Raw genomic sequence first — 15,544 nt, 5'->3', positions numbered from 1 at the left:
AAAATAGCTCCTGCTGAAAACCCAGAGGTGAGGTTCTTTTATCAGAGGACAAATATCTGAGATGTGCAGAGGTTAAGCGACTTGCCCAAGGTCACACTGCAATCTAATGTCAAAATCAAGACCAAAATCCAGGTTCCCTTTAGTGACAGGCTTCCTGATCCCTCATCCTAACACGCTCCATTTCTGCATATTCCCTTCCTCAAATAAACTTCTGCCAAATGAGGTGCATTATATTTACAAAGAGGAAGAAAATGAAAACACACACATACATATATATACACATGCACAATATAAAGGCATCTTAAAATAATGGAAAAGTAAATAAGAAAAGGACAAAAGCAATATTGGATTTCAAAGTGTTAATACTGTTGGACAGGGAACTAGTACACCTGAAAGCTGAGAAAACATGTTACAGGGTTTTCCACAATGTTGCAATGCCCTCCTTGTTCTTTATTTAGATTAGATGTAAGGAGCCAGCAGCCACACAGCCCATATAAGTTTTGAGGGAACAATTAGAATAAAGAGGATAACTAGATCATCTTTGGCTATGATACACTTATTTTTTCACAATGTTTAAGTAGAGACCAGATCCAATCACCACTTTACTCTCTGCGGATCATGAAAAAAAGGTAGCATCAACATGTTTCCAAAGGGAATAGTTGGCCCACATTTTAAAAATGAAATCTTTAAACGCCTTTTAAAAGAGTTTTAGCAAGTGATTTACATATAGAATGTAGTAATTGCAATGATATCACACAATGTTTTTCTTATTTAAAAAAAAAAATAGTCTTACCCTTGTCTTTGGAAACATGCTAAACATTTTGATAACTGACCTGGATACAGGTAAATTCATCAGATTTACAGGTAAATCAAAGTGCACAGAATCGGGGAATTTTAGCTAAAATCTCCAGTGAAATGTAACATGAATAGATACAATGCTCTTCACATATGTGTGTATGTGTATGCATATGCAAATGCATATGTATATTTGCAGCAGTTGAGAAAGATCTGTCCAAACAGAAGTTCAAGTCAGAAGACACAGAAGTTTCAATTCATTATATAGCTCAATGGAGGCCAAGGACAGATGTGGTTGCTGGGGAGAGGAAGAATCAAATTAAGTATAGTAACATCCCTCTGTACTCTTCACCCACCAGCCAGTGTCAAAAGCCTGGTGCACGTATGGGAACCGCTCTTTCAGAGAAACAGAAACAAATCTGGCCAGAGGAGAGTGAGTGGTCAGTGGGAAAAGGGAGGGGATCTGTAACCTGAGTCAGATGGGGAATGGCCAATGGCATGGTTTCCAGAGCTGTGTGAGCCTTCTTCAAATATACGATGCATAACTGTTCTGGAATGCGTGTGCCCCTGACTGTCTCCCAGGAATGTTGTTGAAAGGACTATGCATGGGAGATTAGACTGGATAGCCTCAACCACAACATCCCTCCCAGCTTGGGGCTTTTACAGCTTGTGGTGGGGGCAAAACCGCGTCTATTCTGCATGGTAGTGGATTAGATAATTTTACTAATTAGACAATTGGAAGCTTCTCCTTCCTGGGAATACTCTAGAGAGTAGACAGCCTTTTGACAACGAACCACATCTCTAAGAGAAAATATGTGCCAATGCGTAGACAACCTTGATGACTAGAAGATACAATCGTGGCTCAACTCACCACTCCCATCTCATCCTGCCATACAACTAACCATCTGGTCAGTCCAAGAAGCTAGAAATTAAGGGCAGATGGTCTGATAATAAAAGCTAAGCTGATGGGCATCAGACGCAGGGAATTATGGCTGGTGTCCTTGTGGTTCACACAAGGAGCAAGGGTGAACCACCTGCATCAGGCTTGCTTGAGTTGCTTGATAAAATGCATGTTCCTGGGATATATCCCAGATCTACTGAATCAGAATTATTAGAGATAGAAACCAGGAAGTTCATGTTCAACAACCTTACCAGGTAATAGGTATGCACACTAGCTGAGGGTTCTTACCCTGCAGTGGTGCTTCCCATACTTCAGGGTGCATTAAAACCACAGGAAAGTTTGCACGAGTCAGGGTTCTGGGATCCAGAGATTCTGATTCAGAGACCATAGGTGGGGCTGCAGATTTTCAGTTCAATCTCACAGGTGATGCTGATGCTGCTGGTTAGTGGACCATATTTTCAGTTAGCTATCTTAGAGAATTCCTGATTTCATTATCAAAGAACTCAGATACTGTGTGGTAGGTCACTTCTGAAATGATCCCCAATGATTCCTCACCATTTGGTATTCAAGCTGTTGATAAACACCCCACTCTTGTGGGAGCTGGACCTAGTGACTCACTTATTATGAATTGAATAGGTAAGACTAAGGAGATGTCACTTCTGTGATTAGGTTATGGAAAGACAGTGACTTCCTTCTCTCCTGCTCACTCTGGTTCTTGCTCCTCTTGTTTGCTCCCTCTAGTGAAGCATGGTGCCATGTTGTGACTGCCCCGCAGAGAGGCCCACGTAGCAAGTGGCTGCAGGAAGCCTCTGGCCAACAGCTAGCAAAAAAACTGACTCCTAACAACAACTGTGTGGGTGAGCTTGGAAGCCCATCCTTCTCTAGTTAAAGTTGAGATAACTGCAGCCCTGGCTGATTGTAGCCTGTGAACCACCTTAAGCCAGAGGGCTCAGCTAAGTCATGCTTGGATTCCTGCCCTGCAGAAACCATGAGATTATAAGCATTTCAGTCCACTCAGTGTGCTATGCAGTGATAGGTCATTAATAGAGATGCTTTGCAAAGCAGCTACCCTGAAATCAACAAGATGCCTTGTAGTTGGGTGTGGTGGCACGTGCCTGTAGTTCCAGCTACTCAGGAGGTTGACACTGGAGGATCACTTGAGCCCCGGAGTCTAAGGTTGTAGTGAGCCCTGACTGTACCACTGAACTCCAACCTGGGCAACAGAGGAGACAATGTCTCAAAAAAAAAAAAAAAAAAAAAAATGACATGTCTTGGGATTCTCACCCATCCTTCAAGTCCTCCATCTCATCTGTCCCCATTGTGGATGAGACAAAATGTGTGTGTAAATGTAACTGGACAATATTTAATCATATATACTATTTATATGTAATTTATGCCATAATTTTCTTAACACTCAATTTCCAAGCCTTGGCTCTTAGAAAGCTTCCCTGGAGCTTGTTATGTGGGAGCACAGCCTTACGGCAGGAGGAAGATAGTGAATCCCAGTCGGGTTTCGTGCTATCCATCTGGCCATTCTGAGACTGTGTCTTTTGAGCTAAGAGCCTGGTGAATTCTCTCCTGCCCATCCCTGTGAGCATGAGGAGTGATACACACTTTGGTTCTGAAGAAAGAAATGGAAAAAACTACAGGTTCCTCTGCTGGCAAGGGGAAGGGGTCTTTCCCTGAGAAAATTGGTGAAGAGCACAAATTCCAATCGGCTTGCCTTTGCACCAGTGCAGTGACTGATTTCCTCACTGGGGGAGGAAGGAAGGTTCCTGGAGGGCAAGATTCCTCATCTTCTTCAGAATTATGTATGGAGAAAGTGCTTTTCAGAAGCTGTTTGTGTGGAAGGCAACAGTCAACTGGTAAAGACTCCAGATGCAAAGCTTGGAACCAGGAATTCTCATCGCTGCACCATCAAATCTTTCTGTGACCTGCAATGAGACCCTCTCCTTCTAGACTTCATTCTTCTCATTGTAAAATGAGGGGGCTGGGCCAAGTAGTGACTCAGACCCTCCCAATGAGTATTTAAGAGCCTAGGGCAGTGGGGTCAGAGTCTGTCCATGCCAAATGTCCAGAGACAGGACAGCTTTTCTCAGAGGGCCAGGCCACCGCCACTCAGCCACCGTGCCCTCTCTGAGGAGCACCCAGAGGGGCTGCTGTGCCACAGGGGGCTCTGGCAGATGTTGTCCAGCCTGCTCCTAATGGTGTCCTGAAGCTCCTCGTCACCCAGCAGGACCGCTGCTGCCAGGGCCAGCAGGAAGTACTCAGTGGCATCATGGGCATCCTAACCCCAGGGTGTGGGGCAAAGACAAGACAGCATTAGCAAACACTTCCAGGACAGGCGAGGAGGCTGTGCTGGCCCCTCTAGCTTTTTTTTTTTTTTTTTTTGCCCAATATCCCATCTCCATCTCCTGAGTCCTTAGGGGAGCTCCTCTCTCCCTCCACTGTGGTCCTTGGAGCATTGCTAATCACAGTGCCCTGCACTCCAGGCACAGAGGTGGTCCCTTACTGAGGCTCAGCCAATCATGAAACATCATTGCCCTGGGCACAGTGCTTCAGGGATGTGTACATGACCCAAACTTGGCCTATATCTGCCACTCCCTGGGACTTTCCACTGTGTCTCAATAAGGAAAAAGGTCCCTCTGAAGTGGCAGGTTCAGAGGTGGACTTAAACTTCCAGTAGCTATAAGGGGAAAAGGCCAAGAAAGGAAGCAAAGTAGAAACATACAGAGTCAAGGAATACAATGAGAGGTAGGGAAATCCCTGATGACAATTGAGAAACAGGATCCAGAGCTATCTGCCGTTAAATTTGTAGCTCAGCTTTCAGATTCTTCGAGCCAGTAAGTTGCCTTTTTTACTGAAGGAAGTTTGAATTGAGTTTTTCCCTTTGCAATCTATAGAGTTCTTGGTTGACATGATCAGATCATACATTTTGTCCCCGAACCACTTCGTGGGAGCTGTGGGGCAGAGGCAAGATGGTTCTTCACCATCTTGAGGGTCCCTCACTAGCCCCTGGACCTCCCTGCTTGGTAAAGATGAGAAACAGATGCTTCTTTGGGTGAGACTCAAAAAGGCTGCCTGGTTTCCATTAACCCTCTTAAATCAGTAATTAATTCAGGCCAGAAGCAAAGCCTGGCAAATAAGAAACGGACAGCAGAGCTGCCCTGAGGGTTCCCTGGGGGCCAAACACAGGACTGACTCAGAAACCACTATATTAAGAGATTAAGGGTTGGGCTTCAGGGGACAGGGACCTCTGGTAAAAGGAAGCCAAATCTAGGGACATAGTTTGAGGGTCAGGGTTGTAACAGAGACTTGCAACCAACACAACTCTAGAAGACACCAAAAAAATAAGAAGTTCTGGGATGGGCATGATGGCCTACTGCAACTGTAATCCCACCATTTTGGGAAGCTGAGGCTGGCAGATTGCTTGAGTCCAGCAGTTTGAGACCAGCTTAGGCAACATGACGAAACCCCATCTCTACAAAAAATACAAAAATTAGCCAGATGTGGTTGTGTGCACCTGTGGTCCCAGCTTCTAAGGAGGCTGAAGTAGAAGGATTGCTTGAGTCCCAGATGCAGAGGCTATAGTGAGCCAAGACTGAGCCATGCTACTCCAGCCTGGGCTACACAGCAAGACCCTGTCTCAAAAAAATAAAGCAAGCAAAAAAAGAAGTTCTAGATTCAGCAAGCAAGAGAAGCAGAGCTAAAGCCCTCTTAAGATCTAAGTATACTTAGTTTAAAGGCCCCATACCTCGTTATCTCAAACATGTTAATATGCACTCACATTTCTCATAAAATGTACTTTTATATTACTTTATAAGAAATGAGTTGCAGTTGACTAGTTGGTCTGTAACATTTTATGGACATGCTCTTAAGTATTCATTTTGATCTTCATTTTAGACCTTAGAGTTGTTTTGGCGTCTTGTATATTTCCATAGGCCCTTGAGAGACTCACAGGCAATGTGCCTATAGTACCTGACAGATAAAGCAGCCACAGACATGGTGGCAAGACAAGGAGAAAGAGGAACCATGGTCTATTCCTCAGCGAAGATGGGAGCACCTTTGAGGTCTTCAGCTGGGCTAACTGGAAAGAGCCTCCATGTCCCCTGTAAAGCCACTCCTCACCCTATGAAACAAGACTCCTCATCTTGGCACTCTGGTTTTCTCAGCTCCGCCCCAAAGGCTCCTCATTGTCTTCCGGTCAGGAAGGAGAATGGTTGGGTGTGGCTCTCAAGAAATCTTGGAAGTCTGGCTCTTACCTTCAGCTGGCAGAAGGTGAGTCGGCCCAGGCGATAATATACCTTGGCATAGTACAGGGCCTCCTTGGGACTCTGCAGCCAGGGTGGACAGAGGGACAGGGTCTTCAGGTAGCAGTCCTCAGCCATCTCATACATGTGCAGGGAGTAGTACACTGTAGCCAGGCGGTGAAAAGCCACCAGCTCCTGCCTCCGATCTCCTAAGAATTGGAAGACTGAGAGAGATACCCTGCAGCCAACACTTTGCATCATTTGTTCACTCATTCATTCCATAAAACTTTTTGAAGGTCTACTAGATGTCAGGGACTGTGCTAGGGCATAGCGAATAAGACAGAAGAGGTGCCTGTACTCATAAAGCTTATTGTCTCACATGACAGACATTCCTTAAATAATCCCACAAACAAATGTAACATTACACATGTCATAAATGCTACAAAAGAAAATGCAGGGCTCTATAAGAGTGACTTAGTAGAGGATGGGTGCCGGTCAAGGTTTCCTGGGGGTGATTCTCGGAAGAAAATTTTCTCCTTATTGCAGATGCTACTGTAATGCAGGATTCTGGGAAAGAATTCTTCTTAAACCCTTTTAATGGGACATGGTGACAAGTCTAGCTTGATGGAGTAGCTAAGAATTGCAATGAATAGCTTGTATAATAAATGTCTTCCTCACACAAAAGTTTCTCTCTTCAGAGAGCTATCTTGGGTACCACCATGTAGCAGTCTCTCCTTGGCCCCATTACCCACTGTCAGTCTCAGATAAGCTATAAACACCTGTTCACCCTTACACCGTGCTTTAGAATGTTGGTTTCTAATGGGTCTATTACTTGTTGTTTGGTGGATTTGTTTTAATACAGAGCTACCTTTTACAGGGAACAAAGGCTTACAATCACGTCTTCGGAATATTTGCAAGGTGACTGTTGGATACCATCCAAAAACATCACTTTTAAGCTTCAAAGAGCCAAAAGCCAAAATTAAAAGAGAAAATCTTAGAGAGAGAAAATTCTCTGATATGGAAAAGTCAACCACAGGGGAAGTACATATAGAAAGGATGCATGCAGCCTCCCTTCAGCTCCCATCCAGTGAGAGATAAAGAGTACTCAGAGGAGCTGCCTGGGGCCTCCAAGGCCTTTCCTGAGATTAGCACACAGTCACTCAGATGAGACTTTATGCAATAAGGAAAAAGGTAGGGAAAAGACAGAAGGAGCTCTCAAGAGTGCAATTAGACACAACAAAGTCCAGTATCATCCACATCCGATGCCCTTGAAAATGCCCAGAAGTCCCTCCTGGAATCATCACAGAATATTCCATTTACCCTTACATCTAATCAAGGCTTCTCTAATCAAACCTGCTTTTCTTCAAACACAAACATTCAAGATGAGGGGTTTTTAAATCTTTTTTATTCTGCCACCACGCCCGGCTAGTTGTTTGTACTTTTAGTAGAGACGGGGTTTCACCATGTTAGCCAGAATGGTCTCCATCTACTGACGTCATGATCTGCCCGCCTCAGCCTCCCAAAGTGCTGAAATTACAGACGTGAGCCACCACACCCGGCCTCTGATGACTTTTATTGTTTACCACTAGCTTTTGACATAAACACAAGATACTCAGCTATGTTCTGAGTTAGGGTAATGGGAACCTGACCTTCATTTACATTTTGGCTTCATGGGAAAATGCACTTTTGACTAAAAATTAACTAATTTAAAATTTAGGGCACAGTCCTTTTGCAATGGGAACATAGCCTACGCAGAGAATAAAATACCATTTACTTTACACTTGGGGAACAACAGCAACTGTAATATAATAATTAGTGTGGCACAGGCAACACTTACCAAGGACTTACCATGTACCCAGCATTGTGCTGTGGCCGTTACATGGATAATCACTGGTCTTCATAACAACTACCATGAGGTGGGCACTATTTTTAATCCTGATTTGGTGACGACAAGCTTGAAGCTTACAGAAGTTAGGCAGCTTACTTAACTAAGGTCTCCCTGACAGTTGGCCCTGGGATTTGAACCCACACAGTCTGACTCCAAAGCCTGTGCTGTTATTGCTTTGCTGTCTATCCTTGACTAGTCACCTCTCCCATTCAACACACCCTACAGTGAAGACCACCAACCTGTGACTGTGCTGAGCCTGGCGGCCAAGGTGGCAAATTCCAAAGCCTTCTCAAAGCCTTCGAGGCTGATCTGCAGCTCTGTCAGCTTGTTGAAAATCCGGAGCTCAGTTCTCACCGCCTTCAACCTCCTTGCTAAAGGAACAGCTCCAGCCTAAGAACAGAGGCCCAAGGAACCTTAGTCTAGCTAGGAATCATCAGTGCATACCATAGCTAGGAGGCTTCTCTTCTACAGGCAGGGTTTGGGGAATGGCAGTGGACTAAAACAAACGGGGGTCAGCCATGTTTCCTTGTGTGCCTTTACTCAACTCTCTCCTGGTCCTTGCTCATGATGTTTTGCCCAGATCTTAAAGAAGTAGAGGGCATTAGGCCTCCTAAAATTGGGGAAACCTGGAGCAGAAAAGGGAAGTGGCTTTTCCCAAGGTCACTGGAAAGTCGTTCCCTTCTCAGCTGTGTGCTCTCAGCTGTGCATCCCTGTGGATAGCATCCACGGCGCTATCTATGAAGCACACTTGAGTACACACATAGTGTGGGAATATCTCAAAAAGTGGTCATTTCTATGTTTTTATTATGATAGAATTTTAGGCAAATCACTTCATCTTTCTGAAACTTAGTTTTCTCATCTACAAAATGCATATGAAAATAAGCCCCTCAATAGTCAGAGATGCGTTCCCTGTTCTTCCCCACCCCTAGCTCAGTGCCTGGCACAGACTGGGTGTTTGCTAACGTTTGATGACTGAATAAACAACTGAACAAATAAATAAATGAATAGCTGAATGAATAAAATTTTAGGATCAAATTAGATAATGAGAATTCCTAAACGTCAGTGATGAAAAACAATCACAATCTTTGACATATCCGCTTAATATCTGGACATTCATTTAATTTGTGTTATTCTTAACATCAACTCTTTTTCTTGCCTCATGCTTTGCAATACTATCTGTGAAGTGATAGGTTTAATGAGCTCATATTATGTTTTTAATTTAAAAAAATATTTTTTTTTTTGAGATGGAGTTTCGCCCTTGTTGCCCAGGCTGGAGTGCAATGGTGCTATCTCGGCTCACTGCAACTTCCGCCTCCCGGGTTCAAGTGATTCTCCTGCCTCAGTCTCCCAAGTAGCTGGGTTTACAGGCAGATGCCACCATGCCCAGCTAATTTTTGTATTTTTAGTAGAGACAGGGTTTCACTATGTTGGTCAGGCTGGTCTCGAACTCCTGACCTCAGGTGATCCGCTCACCTCGGCCTCCCAAAGTACTGGGATTACAGGCGTGAGCCACTGCGCCCAGCCTAAAAAAAAAATTTTAATACATGCTTATTAAAAATATGATCAAACAAAAGCACTCATCTACATAACCCTTTAAATAATCTCCCACCGCACTCCCAGTAGTAAGTGGGAAACACTGGTAAACTTGAAAGTGTGCTGCAAACTGTAAAGTACCATGCACCCAAGAGTTCGAGATGGTCTTGAACTCCTGGACTCAATTATTTTGATGTATTATCCCAGGAAGGATAACTTATCAAGCCTGAGAATGACTAAGTTTATCAGAACCTTCCCTGAGCTCCCACTAGATTGAAGAGAGGGTAAGTAGGTGGGCACTGGACAAGAAAGAGAAAAATGAAATACAAGCAAGAGAGGAGAAGTGGGACCCAGGCCAAAGTCCAGCCTGACCCTGCCCATGCCTGTGCCAGGACTTGTCTCAGCAAACTACACAGCTTGGACTTACTCTGTAGTACTCTACTGCATGATGCCTGTGGCGGGTCCCATTGAAGAACACATCACCTGCTTCTTCATAAAGTCTGAGAGCCAGCAAAGGCTCCTCTGACTTCAGGGCTGTCTGGATGGCTGCCTAGTGGGGACAGAGACAGCTGTTAAAGGCAGAGAGGAGGGCTTCCAGACCTCCACAGGACTGGCAGAGCTAAGATGCAGACCACCTAAATCAATTAATCCTCTGCTAAAGTCCCCCAAATCCTAAATTGGTCTTCACACTCATAAGGCTGGTAAGAGGACTTTAGAGATTCTCCAGTCTGGCATTTCCCCATCCTGGTATGAGAGACTGCTTTTGGTGGTGCTAGATTATTTTTAATGGCATATAGAAAAACATTTTGTTTTACTAGTTAAGTATTTATTTTAATGTGTTTTAGAAAAAAAGAAAAACTAATAGTGCATCCAACCTGCAATTTTAGATAGTATTGTGTAGAATAAGGCTAAGTAAGTGTACAAAAAGCTACATTGATTTGATGTTGAGTCAAAGAAGTAAACAATGGTATAGATGACACATGTATATAGCAAAACCATGAATTTAATATGTAAATAACTGAAACGGAAAAATAATGATCCAGTTCAACACCTTACACTTTCCAGATGGAGATAGTGCGGCTCAGAAAGAAAACAGAACCTCGCCAGTTTCATGCCAATAGTCACTGGCAAACAAATGTTGGTGTCTTCCATCCCAATACCCTAGTCTCCAGAGCTTCTTTATCTCTAGCAAGCTATTTTGGATTACATCTACACCAAATGTGCTAAGGAAGTTGAAGAGTAAAGAATATACCGCTGCATCTGCAGCACAGTTACAGGATCTCAAATAGCTTCAGGTCCAGAATGATTCACTTCCATGGAAATGACCCTGCACAACATCAGTTAGGTGGCAGCCTGGGATTGGGTGAGACCTGGGACCCGTTCTGGCCAGTGAACATTTCATCGCTGGGGCAAGATGCTGCAGTTGCTGTGTTATTGCATGGGCAGCTACAGAGAGAGAGGGGGCCAGTGAGATGGAATCCTGGAGTCAGGACCATTAAAACAATGCACAATCGGAACAGTGCCCTCTGGGCTTCAGTCTCCCACAACATGAAAGGAAAAGACTGAATTGTCTGCTCTCCAGAAACGCTTTCAGCCCTTAAATCGCAAGGCAGATGGCATAAAGGCTGAGAGTGAAGGCTCTAGGTCACATTGTGTGCAGTTCTCAGCTCCACCACTTACCAGCTGTATCACCTTGGGCAAATTACTCAGCCTCTCTGAGCTTCATCTGTAAAATGGAAATTATAATGGAAACTCCTACTGCATTTATAATGAGGGTTAAACTACATCATGCAAATGAGGTGTTTAGCAAAGTCTCCCGTACATAGGAAGCATGCAATCAGTGTTATGCAGCCATTATTAAGTCTCAGTAGAAGTGAATTTGTGCAAGTTTATGTGCTAGTATAAGGAGAAGTAAAGAGAGAAAACAAAACATGGGAAAGAAAGATAAATTGGTACATTTTTGTAGACGGAATTAAACATCTTACATATCATCACAGTATTTAATGTCAATATTGTACAGATAGTAATAAAACACTAAAATATCATGTATTAAACATTTACTAAGTTCTGAGCACTTAATAAATGCTTACTATGCATTTACTACTATGCAAGTGAGATATATAAATTTTTGTTTTACTAATCCTTATGCTAAAAGATAGCGTTCAGTTCCCCCATAAAGAAACTGAATCCCAGAGATGTCATATGGCAAGCCCAAAGTCACACAGTCAGTCCATATGTAATGGCCCTGAGATTTGACTCTAGGCTTTTCTCTCTTCAAAGCCTAGGCTTTTAACCACTACACTGTACCACATCTCTGATATTAAAAGTATGCAAACCAACAAAAAAAAAGAGAATAATATTGTTAATACCCCACATGCACACCAACCTTGCCTCAAACTGCAGCGAAACCCTAAAGTCAAGGTGTATGTTGAGCTTTGGAAAGACGGGTATACTTAATGGGACAAGTGGCGTTACAGGTGATATGTCAGTCTCCCCTCACATCTCCCAGGGTGCACACGTATATATGGGTCTCAGCGACTGGCCCTTTGCTACCTGTACTCAGCTTGCTGGATGACCCTGGTTTCCACCATGTGTTCAGGGAGCAGCCCAGTGCTGACCCTCTCTCCACGGGCTTAGGGTGAACATCATTCCTCTCTGGTTCCAGCTGGTCGATTTGGAGGGTACAGCTGCCTCCCCATATGACCCAAGTCAACAACTCCCAGAGAGCTCTGCAGGAGGCCTACCTGCAGGTACAGCTCCACCAGCTCGTCTTCCTGCATGAGGTAGTGGAGTCGCCCCGCCCCAAGCCAGGCCTCGGCAGCCTTGTCTCTCTCCCCCAGGTCAACGAAGATACGCAGGCTCTCCTTGATGCATGTGAGTGACCTCCTGAGAGACCTGGGGACAGACATGAACTTGTGAGGTGCTAGGGCTCAAAGGGCCCTCAAGGTCCCCTCAGCACAGAATGAAACAGAAGCTCCGAGAGGGAACAGCCATGTCCCACATCACACAGGGAGGTGGGCCTGACTGAATCCCAGCTCTACCCCAATCAGCTGTGTGACTTTGAGAACTTACAGGATCCTTCCTGCTTTGGCTTGCTTACCTGTAAAACAGGCCTATAATTGTGCCCACCTGAGCAGATTGTTGTGAGGATTAAATGAGATAAAACTAGAGTGCTTAGAACAGTGCCTATTACGTCGTTGGCAGCTGATGAATGTTTAAAGATTACTTACAATTATTATTATTACTGACGCATGATCCATCAACCCTTTGACTACTCTATAACCTTTTTTGGTGTTATGTTATTGCAATGGTTTGTCTCTGTCCCCACCCAAATCTCATCTTGAATTGTAGCTCCCATAATCCCCACGTGTTGTAGGAGGGACTCAGTGGGAGGTAACTGAATCATGGGGCATTACCCCCATGCTGCTGTTCTCATGATAGTGAGTCTCATGAGATCTGAAGGTTGTATAAAAGGCAGTTCCCTTGCCATTTAAGATGTGCCTTTGCTCTGCCTTTGCCTTCAGTCATGATTGTGAGACCTCCCCAGCCATATGGAACTGTGAGTCCATTAAACATCCTTTCCTTTATAGATTACCCAGTCTCAGGTATGTCTTTATTAGCAGTATGAGAATGACCTATTACAGTTACCAACACAAAGTAGACACCAAACGCATACCTATTGAGTGAATGCATGAATGAGTGACAACAGTGGTAACTTTAAGTCATCAAAAAGATTTTGATGTTTTGTTTGTAAAGAAAATCAAAGCAGGGTGAAAGTTTTAACAGGTTGCTGCTTAACGGGTGCCCTTTAATTATTTGGAAAATTATATTTTGTAGAAAACTCTCCCTCCACGACAATGGAGGGACCAATGAAGAAATGAGACATAGGTAATATATTTTCTCATAGACGATTCAGTATTCAAAAACAAGGAAAGAACACTGTGCATCATCCAGATAGTAGTTCTCAGTCCCAGCAACAACTAGAGTCACCTGGAAGCATTTTAAACTTGTACACTGCCACACTCTTTCCCAGTGTGTTGCAACATCGTGATAGCATGAGCACCGGGCTCAGGCACAAGCACTGTGTCTAAGTTCTCCATGTAATTCTGTCGTGCAGTTTGGCTTGAGACTTGCCAATCTAGTCCAATATTCTTATTTTATAGAAGAAACAAGCCCAGAAATTGGAAATAACTTACATATGTTTGCACAGCACATTAGCGGAAGATCCAAGGCCAGAACTCCCTTCTGAGTAGCAGCCTAGGACTCGTCCCATAACACTCATATTTCCCAAAACATGATTTGTGGCCCACCTGCATCAGCATTTCTTAGGGACCTTATTCAAAGCACAGAACCCCCACCCCAGAATTACCTCAGACTGACTGAAAAAGATTCATTACAGTTGCAATCCAGGAACCTGAATTCCTAAGACACACCCAGGTTACACTCCTGCACAGCGAAGTTTGAGAACCACTGCAGCAAGCCATGCAACTCTTCCCAGAAACACTGATCATCATCAACCACGTCTGTGGACACTTAAGTAGAAAGTCCTCAACAAACGTGGTTACCACTTGATTACAGACCTCTCAGCCGCCAGGCCCCTTTGTGCACCATGAGGGAAACAAGCATTGCCCTCAACTCCTAAGGCCCAGATCCTTATTGGCAATGAGGCAGCTGTTGGCCTTCTGGAGAGAGTGCCAGGCATTTGGCCCTTGTAAGAAATAGAAAGAAAAAACTCAAACTTTCTCTTCTGCCCTGCTCTTAACATGAGATTTATTGACATCCCAGATGGGCCCTGGCCACCCTTTCACAGGTTTTAAAATGTGAAACTTCCTCTGAGAATGCAATGAGCTGAAAAACTCCACACCATGCTGCAGTGATCACCAACCTCCTCAGCTCAGCTACAGTAACCACAGGCATCTTTCACTATAGGAAGCCCTGCCTTTCACTCCCCACTTTGTACCCTGCAAACTCAAGCCGGGTTCAGATTCAGCAGGCCTGGCCTCCACAGCTCTCCTCACTCTCACTGGAGCAGTTGATGAGGATAAGACCCATAAATCTCATCCTCATCCTATTTCCTGCTCTGTTTTTTTATATTACCATTTACTGTCCTGGGATGCCCTTGGGCTACTATAGTTGTTTTCTCCAGACCTTCAGGGAACAAGATTTAGGTATTACAGACAGGCCAACTGACAGAGCCAGCATTTGCTTCTTGTACTTTCTCCCTCTGAGTTCATTATGACTGTGGAAGAGAGGAGATCTCTATTTCTTTCCAAGAAACACCCCATCAGGGGAAGGCGAGACTTACTGAGACCTGGTGGCTCACACAGCACCACTGAGACTCCTTGCAAATGGAAGATTTTCCAAAGGCACTGCCTCTCACCAAGACTTGCACATGATCTATGATCTCCAGTAAGAAACAAGTGCTTTTGTGGTCTAAAACTGGGCAGTAGTCCAGCTTCCTTGGTTCCTTCCTATCACCACTCACCCCCGTTACTTTACATCTGCCAGTGGCCAAGCAGTGTCACCTACCAGTTGAGCACCAGATGGCCCAGCATGCCAATTCCTCCAGCCACCACCCACAGACTCTAGGTTTGGTTTGGCTTCCAAAGCCAAAGAAGCAAGGAGCACTGCTGGTGGGCCAGCACTGCATCAGCCTTGTGTACTTCTGGGTCTCCTGTGCCTGTGTTCCAGCATGTTATCTCCTCTCCTTTCCAGTCTTGACTCATCTCTTTCTCTCATTTTTCCTGTCCTCAAGTTCAGTCTCTGGGCTAAGTCTTTGTTTCTTCTTCCCTGCCTGAACATCAGCCACGAGCCCATGGCCAAGTGACCCCAATACACCTGCATTTCCAGACTTCCTCTTACCACCCCCTGCTGGGGCTTCCCAGATCCCTGCCCTGCCTGGATGAGTCTGTCTGATCTCTGTCCAAAGCCCAACCTCTGCTAATTGGTCTTGTCCTGTTTTTATGATAAAGATGGCCAAAAACTGAGGGCTGACTCTGTGTGAGGCATTGGGTATATACTTTCAGTAGGCGTTTTCTCATTTAATCCCCACAGAAACCCCAAGCCATTAGAATTCTTAGTCAATTTTGCAAATAAAGAAATCCAGTAGGATGTTGTTGTTTTGATTTGTCTTTTGAAACGTATCTAAGTTTTCCTGCACGTTTCCAAAGCCTTATT

General features: G+C 44.4%; 1 protein-coding gene across 1 annotated transcript in view; it reads right to left on the bottom strand.

Moving 5' to 3' along the window:
• Positions 1 to 427: 427 nt before the first annotated feature.
• Positions 428 to 15,544, bottom strand: part of SH3TC2 (SH3 domain and tetratricopeptide repeats 2) — a 62,079-nt gene continuing 46,962 nt past the window's right edge. Inside the window, exons 13-17 of the mRNA XM_017875837.1 lie at positions 12,112 to 12,262; positions 9,795 to 9,917; positions 8,074 to 8,224; positions 5,959 to 6,155; positions 428 to 3,983 (exon numbers count right to left, since the gene is read on the bottom strand). Coding sequence (XP_017731326.1) covers positions 3,792 to 3,983; positions 5,959 to 6,155; positions 8,074 to 8,224; positions 9,795 to 9,917; positions 12,112 to 12,262 — 814 coding nt within the window. The 3' untranslated portion in view covers positions 428 to 3,791. The remainder of the gene's footprint in view (positions 3,984 to 5,958; positions 6,156 to 8,073; positions 8,225 to 9,794; positions 9,918 to 12,111; positions 12,263 to 15,544) is intronic.

This window comes from Rhinopithecus bieti, unplaced genomic scaffold, assembly GCF_001698545.2.
Source record: "Rhinopithecus bieti isolate Rb0 unplaced genomic scaffold, ASM169854v2 scaffold_7673, whole genome shotgun sequence".
In the NCBI taxonomy this organism is placed as follows: Eukaryota; Metazoa; Chordata; class Mammalia; order Primates; family Cercopithecidae; genus Rhinopithecus; species Rhinopithecus bieti.
Note: the sequence above shows the minus strand (reverse complement) of the source record. Positions and strands in the feature narration are given on the sequence as shown.